The 14,155-nt window shown below is 50.0% G+C and overlaps 1 protein-coding gene across 2 annotated transcripts in view; it reads right to left on the minus strand.

The window, feature by feature from the left end:
• The window catches only part of tgfa (transforming growth factor, alpha), a 30,067-nt gene extending 16,752 nt beyond the window's left edge, over positions 1 to 13,315 (minus strand). The window contains exons 1-3 of one of the 2 annotated variants that reach the window (XM_078238579.1): positions 13,168 to 13,315; positions 12,936 to 13,034; positions 5,297 to 5,350 (exon numbers count right to left, since the gene is read on the minus strand). In XM_078238579.1, the coding sequence (XP_078094705.1) occupies positions 5,297 to 5,350; positions 12,936 to 12,975 (94 nt within the window). In that variant the 5' untranslated portion in view covers positions 12,976 to 13,034; positions 13,168 to 13,315. Of the gene's footprint in view, positions 1 to 5,296; positions 5,351 to 12,935; positions 13,056 to 13,167 lie in introns of those variants that run through there. The other variant, XM_078238577.1, reaches the window with a different exon arrangement.
• Positions 13,316 to 14,155: the final 840 nt, after the last annotated feature.

Raw genomic sequence — 14,155 nt, forward strand, 5'->3', positions numbered from 1 at the left:
GCTGTGCGCGGATTAACCTCCTCATTCTCTCCATTCAAGCAGTGACGGCACTGCATACGGACGCCATTGGCTGTGAAGCGCTTTGGGTTGCTCTGAGGTTGAGAGAGGCAGGGGGAGGGATGTGAGATCCTGCTGTGTAAATTTGCACTTCAGGTTCAGATAGTCAGGCCTCCCCAGGCGATACAGCTCATTCCCCGAGTCACACCGGATCTCGGCAGTGTAATTACTGCCTCGGAGCTCCTTCCTGGTATTTGAGAACGCACACACTATTATTTTGGACGCAGGAATGTAGAGGAATGAACAGATTAGAACATTCCACAGCCCTGAAAGGTTCTGGCCTTTATTTCCATCTCACAGTGACGCTGCTCACTCAAGGCCAACTATTAACTGGGAGGTGATGACTGACCCCAGTGCCTCTGCTTTGGAGTCAGCAAGGCGGAATTTTATTACAATTCATTGCTGGGGTATGGGCCAGGTCAGTATTTGTGAACCAGCTCCTTGAGTAGGTGGAGTTGAGCCGCCTTCTGGAAACACTGCAGTCCAGGTGGTGTAGGTACACCCACAGTGCTGTTAGGGAGGGAGTTCCAGGATTGTGACCCAGCGACGGTGAAGGAACGGCCGATATTTTTCCAAGTCAGGATGGTGCGTGACTTGGAGGAGAACCTCCAGGTTCCCATGTGTCAGCTGCCCTTGTCCTTCTCGGTGGCAGAGTAAAGAGGCAATGAAAATGAATCACCCTGTTCAAAAGGGAACTGGAGAAATATTGCAAAAAGGAAATCACTGCAACACGAAGGAGGAAATGCAGGAGGGGAGGGGGTACTTTTTCCCAGAACCATCCGAGCCATGACGGGCAGAATGGTCTCATTCAATGCTGCGATCCTAAGGAGGGGAAGGGCACTGTAGAATTGCCAGTGTGAAGTTTGCAGAGGAGAGAGTTGGTCTTGAACAGTCTGGAGGTGGCCAGGAGAAGGCGTTCTGGTGACCACTGTCAAAGAGCAAGAGCAGCGTTCCAATTCCTGCCAGTGACTGTGGCGGAGATTCCAACCGGGAATCACCAACCTGTCACCTCCACAGAGCCTCCCATTTCAATCCCTATCTCTATTCAGGATTCAAGTTACATCTATAACTGGCTGCCCAGAATATCAACTTCAGGAAGCGGAAAGGAGAACATGCCCCTGTCTACATCAACGGGGACGAAGTAGAAATGGTCGAGAGCTTCAAGTTTTTAGGTGTGCAGATCACCAACAACCTGTCCTGCTCCCCCCATGCCGACACTATAGTTAAGAAAGCCCCACCAACGCCTCTACTTTCTTTGGAGACTAAGGAAATTTGGCATGTCCGCTACGACTCTCACCAACGTTTACAGATGCACCATAGAAAGCATTCTTTCTGGTTGTATCACAGTTTGGTATGGCTCCTGCTCTGCCCAAGACCGCAAGAAACTACAAAGGGTCGTGAATGTAGCCCAATCCATCACGCAAACCAGCCTGCCATCCATTGACTCTGTCTACACTTCCCGCTGCCTCGGAAAAGCAGCCAGCATAATTAAGGACCCCACGCACCCCGGACATTCTCTCTTCCACCTTCTTCCGTCGGGAAAAAGATACGAAAGTCTGAGGTCACGTAGCAACCGACTCAAGAACAGCTTCTTCCCTGCTGCCTGTCAGACTTTTGAATGGACTTACCTTGCATTAAGTTGATCTTTCCCTACACCCTCGCTATGACTGTAACACTACATTCTCCACTCTCTCCTTTCCTTCTCTATGAACGGTATGCTTTGTCTGTATAGCGCGTAAGAAACAATACTTTTCACTGTATGTTAATACATGTTTTAATAATAAATCATGATTCGTCACATTGAGAGATAACCAAGGTATGAATGAGGGTTTCAGCAGCTGATAAGCTGAGATGGGGAGTGGGAAGAGTGGGCTGAGAACAGGATTGAGAATGTGAATTGTAGGTGAAAGTTGCCTTCTCTCCACCCTGATACCATCATCATTCCGAATTGATGTATCACGCAGAGTTTCCACACAGGAACCGTTCTGTGTCACAATGATACCTGTCCTTTACCCCAGGGTGTAGGCCAGTGAACTATATTCAGAAGTTCCAGGAAAGAGAATTGGAAGAAGACACTTGGATCATTCATTCCCAGATTGAGAAGGATGAATCAAGTTTCACATTCGAGCCCCTGTTCAGGTGTGGTGTAACCCGAGCTCCGAGTATTCTGTTCTGAGTGTTTGATGTGCTGGAGAAGGAGTGATTGAAGGTGTTTGTGTGTAGGTTGTTGAATATTTTTAAATCCCTGTTGAATTCCACTCCTGAGTTGGGGCAGTTTCCCATCTCCCACCACCCCGCCCCCCCCCCCCCCCCCCCCCCCTCACCTCCGCCGGGCCTGGCCTGCTTTCCGCAGAGGCCGGTCCTGCCCATGTCTACCGAGTTTGGTGTTCTCCTCCGGTTTCGCTGCCTGGGAACCTGCCGCAGCGGGGCTGCTAACGGCGGGACTGGAAAATCCCATCAGCGGAAAGGACCGGAAAATTCATCAAATTACGTTCCATCTATTGTACTCCCAGGTGGGAGTGCAGCTCCAAATGTTTTTTAAAAATTCATTCGTGGGACATGGGCGTCGCCGGCTGGGCCAGCATTTATTGCCCATCCCTAGTTGCCTGAGGGCAGTTGAGAGTCAACCACATTGCTGTGGCTCTGGAGTCACATGTAGACCAGACCAGGTAAGGATGGCAGATTTCCTTCCCTAAAGAACATTAGTGAACCAGGTGGGTTTTTCCGACAATGGTTTCATGGTCATCAGTAGATTCTTAATTCCAGATATTGTTTTATTGAATTTAAATTCCACCATCTGCCGTGGCGGGATTCGAACCCCAGTCCCCAGAACATTGGCTGAGTTTCTGGATTAATAGTCTAGCGATAATGCCACTAGACCATTGCCTTTCAAATCTTCTTGTTATTAAATTCCCATGGCGATGGGGGAAAAGGGCAGGAAGGGCCAGTACAGGCTGGATAGAGTGAATGGCCTTCATTCTGTGATTGTTTACAGGATTTCAGTTGGATTTCCTGGTGAGGTTAGAACCAGGCTGGTTGTGAATCTGGAACACAATGTCTCAGCTAATGATGTACTTCCTGCCTCCATGTCCCAGTGGGGAGCCCTTTCACCTCTGAGTCAGAAAGTTCTCAGTACAAGTCTTGCTTCAGAGACCAGCACCAATGCCTACACCTCAGCGTGGTACCGAGGGAGAGCTGCACTGTCCGAGTCAAAGACCCTCCTGCTTTGTTGGACGGACAGCTGGGATTCCCTGGAAGAGCAAGGAAGTTCTCCCCGGTCTCCCCACCAATCTTCATCCCTCAATCAACATCACAAAGAGAACAGATGGTCTGGTGTTTGTGGGATCTTGCTGTGCACAGATTGTCTCCTGACTTCCCTGAGTTACATCAGCGAGTCCACTTCAACCACTGGCTGCGAAGCATCTTGGGACAAGCCAAGGCATTCTTCCTGACTCCTGCCCTCTCTGGGAGTAATCTGCGCTGGTATTCCAGTGCTGAAGGAGTGCCGCACTGTCACCTGAAATCAAAGCTCCAAAGGTCCCAGCGCCATGGAAAGAAGGTGAGAGAGTTCTACAGTCCTGACTGACATATCTCTCTCATCGACAGCAACATAGCACCTCCACATTGTTGGAAACTGACGGGGTACAAATCACAATGACTGCATTTGTAAAGCCGTGTGTTAGTTGGGAAATGTTTGAAGGGCCTGGGGTCACGTGCTTAACAAACTCTTTCCCTCTCTTCCCACATGTTTGACATGTTAACCACGGGCAGAGCTGAGGCTGTGTCGAATGAAAATACCGATGTTCTCATTCAGTCGCCAAAGACAATTGTTTATCAGCCAGTTCCACCTCCAGAGTGATCTCAGTCTGTGTCAGATCGCAGGTGCTGATCACAGCACAGACAGTAGCACCCTCAACCTCAGACTCAGAAGACAGGTTACTTCAGAGAGTTGAGTCAGAGACCAAGGTCTGACCCTCCCAGCGCTGCACCGACAGAGTGCCGCACTGTCAGAGGTGTCGCACCATGCTCGCTCAGGCAGACGTACAAGATCACACACCGATCCCGCAGCGTGTTCTCCTCCCGATGCCCTGGCCAATACTTATCCCCCGATCAACATCACTAAAGCTGATTGTGCAGCAATCATCACATTGCTCTTTGCGGGATCTTGCTGTGCACAAAGTGGGTGCCATGTTTCCCAGATCATAATAACATTTACACTTCAGAAAGTACGTAGCTGGCTGTAAATTGCTTTGGAACTTCCCAAGGATGTGAAAGGGGGCAAGATAAATGCAAGTTCTGGTCTTGAAATGACACCAGAGCTGAATGGACCAAAGGAGTCACCTCGGAGGTTGCTTGTGTGTCTGGCCAGTCCCCAGGTGGAGAAAACAAATGGGGGGTCACCGAGACTCGGGAACGACCCACTGACGCCTTCAGGAACATTTTGTCCCATGTTTGTGATACTTGCACAGGATACTGTTGCTTTAGCGAGCCCTTGGGTTTAGAAAGCTGAACTCATTGTGTTTACACTGTTTGAAGGTTTTGCGAGATAGAGAAAGAATTTCATCCTGGGTGGGTTGAACCCAGGACAGAGGGCTGATTTCAGGAAGCTTTCCGTGTTCCCCACATTATCGAAGGGCCACGGAAACTCTCTCCCGAAAAACAGCCAGGTGTGGACGTGTTGGGGTCAACAGAGCTTTCAGAGTTGAGATTGGAAAAACATTGCGTTCAGTCAGGACGTCAAAGGACATTGAGTGAACTGGAACAAAGACAGATCAGCTATGATTCAATCAAACTGAGCAATAATGAGGGGCACAGATCAGCTAGATGGTCAACACCTTTTCCCAAAGGTAGGGGAGTCTAAAACTAGAGGGCATAGGTTTAAGGTGAGAGGGGAGAGATACAAAAGTGTCCAAAAGGAGCAATTTTTTCACACAGAGGGTGGTGAGTGTCTGGAACGAGCTGCCAGAGGTAGTAGTAGAGGCGGGTATAATTTTGTCTTTTAAAAAGCATTTAGACAGTTACATGGGTAAGATGGGTATAGAGGGATACGGGCCAAATGTGGGCAACTGGGACTAGCTTAGTGGTTAAAAACCAAAGGGTGGCATGGACAAGTTGGGCCTGTTTCCATGCTGTAAACCTCGATAACTCTATAACATGTTGGAGGGGCTGAATGGCCTCCTCCGCTACGACGGAGTTATTTTTTAAATTGCCGCGTTAATTGTGGAATCCACTCACTGACCTGTCAATGTGGAGGTTGTGTTTTCCAGAGAGTTACAGACAACGAAAAGGGAACCTGTTGGAAGAACAAACAGCAACAAATAACAGCCATTACTGCAAAGAATGGAAAACAATATCTTGACTCAACACATTCCTTTCAAAAAAATTATCACTTACATTCCTCTCAGTTCAATGTCACTGCGAATGGAATCAATTTAATACAGACGGATTCAGAGGAGTCTTTTCTCAATTTGCAGATCCCCAGAGAACAGTTGGCCATTTGGCCCATTATCCCTGTACTAGCCCTTTGAAAGAACGATCAGTTGGTGCCACTCCCCCAACTCCTGCTCTCTCCCTGTAACATCCTCTTCCAGTACCTAAGCTAGTTGAAAGTTATTATAATGATCCATTCTCACTGACCCTCCCAAATACTCTCTGCTTCAGGGTCAGGGTTCACAAGTTCATAAGATATAGGAGCAGAATCAGGCCATTCGGCCCATCGAGTCCGCTCTGTCATTCTATCATGGCTGATAAGTTTCTCATCCCCATTGTCCTGCCTTCTCCCCATAACCCTTCAACCCATTACCTATTAAAAATCTGTCTAACTCCTCCTTAAATTTACTCACTGTTCCAGCATCCACTTTGGGGTAGCGAATTCCACAGATTCACAACCTTATGGGAGAAGTAGTTTCCCCTCAACTCTGTTTTAAATTTGCTACCCCTTATCCTAAGACTATGACCTCTCGTCCTAGAATGCCCCACAAGAGGAAGCATCCGCTCCACGTCTACTTTATCCATTCCTTTTATATACTTGAATACCCTGAATCTGATCTTCCCTCATTCTTCTCAATTCCAGAGAGTATCGGCCTAAACTGTTCAATCTCTCTTCATACGACAAACCCCTCATCTCTGGAATCAATCTAGTGAACCTCCTCTGAACTGCCTCCAATGTCATTACATCTTTCCTCAAATACGGTGACCAGAACCGTGCACAATACTCCAGGTACGGCCTCACCAATGCCTTGTATAGTTGCAGCAATACTTCCTCACCTTTATATTCTATTCCTTTAGCTATAATTGTCCACATTCCATTTGCTTTCTTTATTATCTGCTGTACCTGCATGCTAGTTTTCTGTGACTCATGAACAAGGACACCCAGATCCCTCTGCACCGGAGCACCCCGAAGTCTCTCCCCATTTATTAATCAGTCTTGTGGTCATACATTTCCCCAGTCCGGTTCCCTTGGATCTGAACTGTGGGTCCACTCTGCTGACAGGGTAGATGGGGAGATATTTCCACTAGTCGGAGAATCGCCAACAAGGGGGTATAGCTACAAGATAAAGGGTTGTCATTTAAAACTTGAGGTGCGGAGGGTGGGGAATCTCTGCTGCCTCAGAGGTGGGAATGTTACCCATCGAGCCATTCCAGGAATGTGAAAATCCTGGAACGGACCTTTCTATCCCAGTGGAATAATGATCATATCCAGAAAAGATCTTAAAGTAAAGTAAAGTTTATTTATTAGTGTCACAAGTAAGTCTTGCATTAACACTGCAATGAAGTTACTGTGAAAATCCCCCAGTCACCACACTCCAGCGTCTGTTCGGGTCCACTGAGGAAGAATTTAGCACGGCCAATGCACCTAACTTGCACGTCTTTCGGACTGTGGGAGGAAACCGGAGCACCCGGAGGAAACCCACGCAGACACGGGGAGAATGTGCAGACTCCACACAGACAGTGACCCAAGCCGGGAATCGAACCCGGGTCCCTGGCGCTGTGAAGCAGCAGTGCTAACCACTGTACCACCCCTAAACAGAGATGAGGAGAATTATTTTCTCTCTGAGGGTGGTGAATCTTTGGAACTCTTCCTCATAAAGGCAGTGGAAGCAGAGACTTTGACACAGGTTAATGGCAGGGCTGGGTAGACTCTTGATTAACGAGGGGGGGGGGTGAAAGGTTATCGGGGGGGGGGGTTAGGCAGGAGTGTGGGGCTGAGGTTACAATCAGACCAGCCAGGATCTTATTGAATTGTGGGGCAGGCTCGAGGGGCCAGGTGGCCTCACTCCTGCTCCCACTCATACACTTGTACACATATTCACACAACTTCTTAACCAGAATTATTGCTGGGGTGGAGAGGAAGGTGAGGAGGGGGGGTGGGGAGGTAGGGGGAAGATGGGGAAGGTGAGAAGGGGGAGTGGGAGGTTGGAGGGAGGGAGGGGGAAGGAGAGGGAGAAGGGGGGAGGGAGGGTGAGGAGGGGGCGGGGAGGTAGGGGGTGGATTCTTCCTGCTGCCCCCCTCCCCCGGCCGTTACTCACCCTCCCAGGGACATCACTGTGGCAATGTGCCAGCTTATTGCTGCTTCCTTCGCACTGAAGCTTTTTTTAAACATGGGTCCCCGGAGGAAACATCACTTTCAGGATTAGAAGCCAGGGCTGTGTGTGTGTGAGTGTGTGTGTTATCAGTGCTGACAGCCAGTGTGAGGGGTGGAGAGGGAGATACAGACATAAGTCTAAGTGACAAGAAGTACAAGCAGAACACATTAGGGCGCTGATCTTTCACTCTGAGCACATCCCGTTGTTCACTCACTCAACTGGAGAACAACAACCCTCACTCACTCTGCTGCAAGGTCCCATCCTCACTCACTCACATCCCCCCCCTCCGTCCCGAGAGCACGGACTTGCTCCCAGATCAAATCCCAAACATCCCGCTGAAGCTGAGGAAACGAGCATTAATATTCCCTTTGAACCAATTCCCATCCCTGTAAACCGATGGAATGAAATCAGTGGCAGCAGCAGGCAGTCAGTGCCAGGCAGATCCAATTCCACTAAAGATGTGAACACACGGGAGCCAATTCAGTCCGACAGAAGGATAGAATCTGGGTCAGCTTTGACAGAATGATCACGCAGTCAGAGTTCATTCCTAACCTGTACCCCCCCCACCCACCCCCTTGCCGCACTCCCCAAGGAATCTCTGCAGACTCCCCATGGCGCTGGAATAGGAATAGGGAGACAAGTGTTCTGGAACCACTTTTACTCAACTCCCAAATCAGCTTGCCTCTTTCTAATCCTTTCCGGACTTTGTTAAAAACCCTCAACACCATTCTAAATTGGAAATATGTCGCCGTTCCTTCACTGTCGCTGGGGCAAAATCCTGGAACTCCCTCCCTCACAGCACGCAGGGTGTACCTACATCGCATGGACCGCAGCGGTTCAAGAAGGCAGCTTATCGCCACCTTCTCAAGGGGCAATTAGAGATGGGCAATAAATGCTGGTCTTCGCCAGCGACGCCTTTGAATGAATGAAATACAAAAAGGGCAGTGGGTCTGTCAAACCATCGGATTCACTGGAATGGAAGGAGGCCATTCAGCCCACTCAAGCCTGCTGAGCCACTGACAAAAATCGTCACTTTCCTGCACTACCGCCTGGTTTCCTTGTTGCAATGGAGATCGCAATCTGAGTCCTGAGTATGCCTGGGCATCTCTGGGATGGACAATGCCAAAGACTCACAAGCCGCAGAGTGAAGACGTTTCTCTGCTTGTCAATGTCTGGCCCGCGGTTCTGAGAGTGTCCATCCCCCAGCCAGAGATAACATCCTCTCCATATCTACCCTGTCAAACCCCTCGCAACCTTGAGATCATCTCACGTTCTCCTAAACTCTGCAGAACAATTCACTTTGTAGTTTCCTGCGGTCTTGGGCAGAGCAGGAGCCATACCAAGCTGTGATACAACCAGAAAGAATGGTGCATCTGTAAAGGTTGGTGAGAATCGTAGCGGACATGCCAAATTTCCTTAGTCTTCTGAGAAAGTAGAGGCGTTGGTGGGCTTTCTTAACTATAGGGTCGGCATGGGGGGGGACCAGGACAGGTTGTTGGTGATCTGGACATCTAAAAACCTGAAGCTCTCAACCCTTTCTACTTCGTCCCCATTGATGTAGACAGGGGCATGTTCTCCTTTACGCTCCCTGAAGTCAATGACAATCTCCTTCATTTTGTTGACATTGAGTGCGAGATTATTGTCAACTTAAGAACAGCTTCTTCCCTGCTGCCATCAGATTTTTGAATGGACCAACCTCGCACTAAGTTGATCTTTCTCTACACCCTAGCTATGACTGTAACACTACATTCTGCACTCTCGCCTTTCTTTCTCTTTGAACGGTATGCTTTGTCTGTATAGCGCACAAGAAACAATATTTTTCACCGCATGGTAATGCATGTGACAATAATAAATCAAATTAAAATCTTGGCCTCTCAACACGGACCAACCCTCTCAACCTGGCAATCAGCCTCACCTCATCCCCCACCTCCAGGGGGCTAGTCTATTTTTCCTCAGGTAAGGAGGCCCAAACCATTCCCCCGCTGTGAGCTGACGAAAAGGCTGGATGATTGTTCAGCCATGGCGATATGACGGAGGAAGGAGTTTGCATCACTTACGAGAGGGTGTCATTGGGAAGTCATCAGGCACCAATCAACTCCCCCAAGTCTGGAGTTGATGACGAGCAAATCCTCCAGCGGTGACTCAGCACGTTTCATCAGCAAAGGGAAAGTCCTCAGGAAGCTCCAGTTGTCAGCCCGGGGTCATAGAGAGTCATTGAGCAATACAGCACGGAAACAGGCCCTTCAGCCCACAAGATTGGCCAAGGACTGCTGCTCCTGAACATTGCCCAGTGAACACTCCATCCTACCCTGACCTCCACTCCCCCCGTGGGGAGAAATCAGGCTGGAAAAAAAGCCCCTCACCAAAACCCCCTGTGCCTCTGACCCCCAAAACCCCACGCCCATCAGCGAACAGACCCCAGATCTCAGTGAGCTGCAGAGCTTCTAGCGGAGCTCTCTGCCTGACACCAATCATGGAGACCAATGGGAGCAGAGAGTCGGTGTTTACAGAGAGACGACGGGGGGTGCGAGCGGGGGCACAGAGGGGCATGGTAAGACCCACATACACGATGCTGGAAAATCAGGAGCACACATTGCTGACCCAGTGGTTAGCACTGCTGCCTCACAACGCCAGGGACCCGGGTTCGATTCCCGCCTCGGGTCACTGTGCGGAGTTTGCACGTTCTCCCCGTGTCTGCGGGGGTTTCCTCCGGTTGCTCCAGTTTCCTCCCACAGTCCGAAAGACGTGCGAGTTAGGTGGATTGGTCATGCTAAATTGCCCCTTAGTGTCAAGGGGGCTCGCGAGGGTAAATGCATGGGGTTATGGGGATAGATCCTGGGTGGGATTGTGGTCGGTGCAGACTCGATGGGCCGAAAGGCCTCCTTCTGCACTGCAGGGATTCTATGATTCTATGAACCCTGCCTCAAAGAGGGACTGAACTCACCAGGAAACCCAGGCACCGATAATGGGGAGAAAACCACTGGAAGACTTCCCTGTAATCGGAATCAGTCCAGATCAGTTCTCCCTCTGACTGAACAAAACCCTTTTCTAAAGTTGTATTTTCAACTCCCTCCCTATCTCTGTCACCTCCTCCAGTCCTCTGAGATCTCTGTGATCCTTCATGGCCACTTGGATATTCCTGATTTCCAATACTCCAGCAGCACCTGGATCTGAAGCTCTGGAATTCCCTTGCTAAACCACCCCGCCTGGCTCCCTTGCTTTAAGGCCCCCCCTTCCCCCCTCCCCACCCCTCGGTGACCAAACCTCAGGTCACCTGTCTCAAATGAGGTCACACATTTTCCTGTGAAGATCCTTAGGATATTTCAGGATAGAATAGGCGCTATATTAATGTAAGTTGCTGCTTGTCGAACTTCTGAATGAGTCTGACTCATTCGCAGTCTCCCTGCTTCACTGACGGGGAAGCCACAGTTGACGAGGGTTCTGAGCCAGCCGTGTAATCGGACGGTGGCGTTCTGAGACCCTCTGCTGGGCACTTTTCAAACCCCCCCCCTACCCAGCAGACAGCAGATAAATGGACAGCAGGAACACCGAATGGACGGGTATTGCTACAGCAAAGGTTTTAGTCTGAACAATCTGGATACATTGCCTGAAATGTCAGGTAGTTTGTGGGTCCAAGTCCCCAGTCCAATCACCTGAGCACAAACTCTCAGTGGGAGCGCCGTACTGTCAGAACGGCAGTACTGAGGGAGTGCCGCACTGTCAGAGGGTCAGTACTGAGGGAGTGCCGCACTGTCAGAGGGTCAGTGCTGAGGGAGTGCCGCACTGTCAGAGGGTCAGTACTGAGGGAGTGCCGCACTGTCAGAGGGTCAGTACTGAGGGAGTGCCGCACTGTCAGAGGGTCAGTGCTGAGGGAGTGCCGCACTGTCAGAAGGTCAGTATTGAGGGAGTGCTGCACTGTCAGAGGGTCAGTATTGAGGGAGTGCTGCACTGTCAGAGGGTCAGTACCGAGGGAGTGCCGCACTGTCAGAGGGTCAGTACTGAGGGAGTGCAGCACTGTCAGAGGCTCAGTACTGAGGGAGTGCAGCACTGTCAGAGGGTCAGTGCTGAGGGAGTGTGGCACTGTCAGAGGATCAGTACTGAGGGAGTGCCGCACTGTCAGAGGGTCAGTACTGAGGGAGTGCCGCACTGTCAGAGGGTCAGTACTGAGGGAGTGCCGCACTGTCAGAGGGTCAGTACTGAGGGACTGCCGCACTGTTGGGCATTGGAGGTCCCACGGTGCTATTTGAAGATGAGCAGGGGAGTTCTTTCATTTTTCCCTGTCTCGACATCACAAGAAGATAGATTCTCTGGTTGTTCTCACATTGCTTTGTGTGGGATCTTGCCGTGTGCAGGTGATTTTGCTTTTTGCACTTCCTGCAGTGACTGCAGTTCGAGAGAACCTCAGTGCCTGTGAAGTGCTTCCAGATGCCCTGAGGCAGAGGCTAGTGTTTCCTTTTTCAGATGACTGCTTAATCTGCCAGGTCATGCAGGGCTAGATCTTCGGGGACAAGGTTTGTCAGTTTACCATTTACCAGACTTCAGCTAAAACAGGGCAATCACTGCCATTCCCCTGGCTTCGAACAACTGCAACCCTCGAGAAACGTGGAACATCAACCCCGGGGCGAAAATGGGGCTTTTTAACCCCTCAACCCTCGGTACACAATGACAATGAGTTGCCCCTCTCTCCCCATCTCTTTGAGAATGTATTGAGAGCGAGAGACATTCACTGCAGCAAAAGCATTAACTGAAAGCTCTGTCAGGAAGAATAAACTTCAATCCTTCCTTCAGGCAATAAGAGTGTTGACAAAAGGCCCCTGGGGCAATTGGCTGATTTAGGGAATGGGAGAATCTACATTTCAGTCTGTATTTTCTCCCGGCGCACTGGGATTTCCAGACAATTTTTCATTTCCAGCTGATTCTTTCCGATGAGCCGGTGATTTAAATCCCATTCTAAAAGCACAGAACTCCCACTTTGCTTTGCCTTGGAGGGACTTGATTCAATTTACTGGTTCATTGAGATTGCTTTAGCTCCTTAAGCGACGGAAAGATCACTAGACTGTGACCAGGACATGAGGAAAGACTCGAATCCTGTCTCTCCTTAATGAATCAAGTTATTCGCATTGAGAACACACACACACAGGTACAGACTTAGGAAGAGACTTTCGTCAATGCCAAGCAAGATAGCACACTTTCGGCAGGAGCAAGATTCCCAGCCAGAAGGAGATGTCTCTCTTAAACGAGAAGGCTGGGGAAGCGGGGGGGGGGGGGGGGGGGTAAGCGATGATTCCTTACCTAAAAGGATGAGAATAACTTCCACACAGGAATTGAACATTGTCCTTCGCTTGCGTGCCTTCACATACACTGTGGATTGTGATGTTGCTGTGGGTTGGGCTGTAGAGTCAGAGAGAGAGAGAGTGAGTGTGTGACCAGCCAGGCAAAACTGACTCTTAAAGCTATCGTGTCCTTCACGAGGCAAATGGAAAACTGCCAATTGACACTCTGCCTGCCTCCACTTGGATCAAACCTTCACTTGTTGCGGGTGTCTCTTGAAGACTCTTGGTTTATCCCGGTTTTCTTTTAAATGCTGAACAACCAAAATTCTTTGACGTACGTCAAATAGTGACACATCCTGTGTCTGGATCATAGCATGTCTCAGTGTTTCATCATGTCCCGCTTATCCAAAGATGGATTGATGTTGATTTGATCTTCATTTCAGCAGTAATGTCACCTTTATCGCTGGACTATTAATCCAGAAACTCAGATAGTGTTCTGGGGAACCGGGTTCGAAACCTGCCCCGGCAGACAGTGGAATTTGAATTCAATCAAAACTATCTGGGATTAAGAATCTACTGATGACCATGAAACCATTGTCGATTGTCGGGAAAACCCATCTGGTTCGCGAATGTCCTTTAGCGAAGGAAATCTGCCGGCCTTACGTGGTCTGGCTTACACGTGACTCCAGAGCCACAGCAATGTGGTTGACTCTCAACAGCCCTCTGAAATGGCCGAACAAGCCAAGGGCAACTATGGATGGGCAATAAATGCAGAGTGGCACTCCCTCAGTACTGACCCTCTGACAGTGCGGCACTCCCTCAGTACTGACCCTCTGACAGTGCGGCACTCCCTCAGTACTGACCCTCTGACAGTGCGGCACTCCCTCAGTACTGACCCTCTGACAGTGCGGCAGTCCCTCAGTACTGACCCTCTGACAGTGCGGCACTCCCTCAGTACTGACCCTCTGACAGTGCGGCACTCCCTCAGTACTGACCCTCTGACAGTGCGGCACTCCCTCAGTACTGACCCTCTGACAGTGTGGCACTCCCTCAGTACTGACCCTATGACAGTGCGGCACTCCCTCAGTACTGACCCTCTGACAGTGCGGCACTCCCTCAGTACTGACCCTCTGACAGTGCGGCACTCCCTCAGTACTGACCCTCTGACAGTGCCGCACTCCCTCAGTACTGACCCTCTAACAGTGCCGCACTCTCTCAGCACTGACCCTCTGACAGTGC

This window comes from Mustelus asterias, chromosome 22, assembly GCF_964213995.1.
Source record: "Mustelus asterias chromosome 22, sMusAst1.hap1.1, whole genome shotgun sequence".
In the NCBI taxonomy this organism is placed as follows: Eukaryota; Metazoa; Chordata; class Chondrichthyes; order Carcharhiniformes; family Triakidae; genus Mustelus; species Mustelus asterias.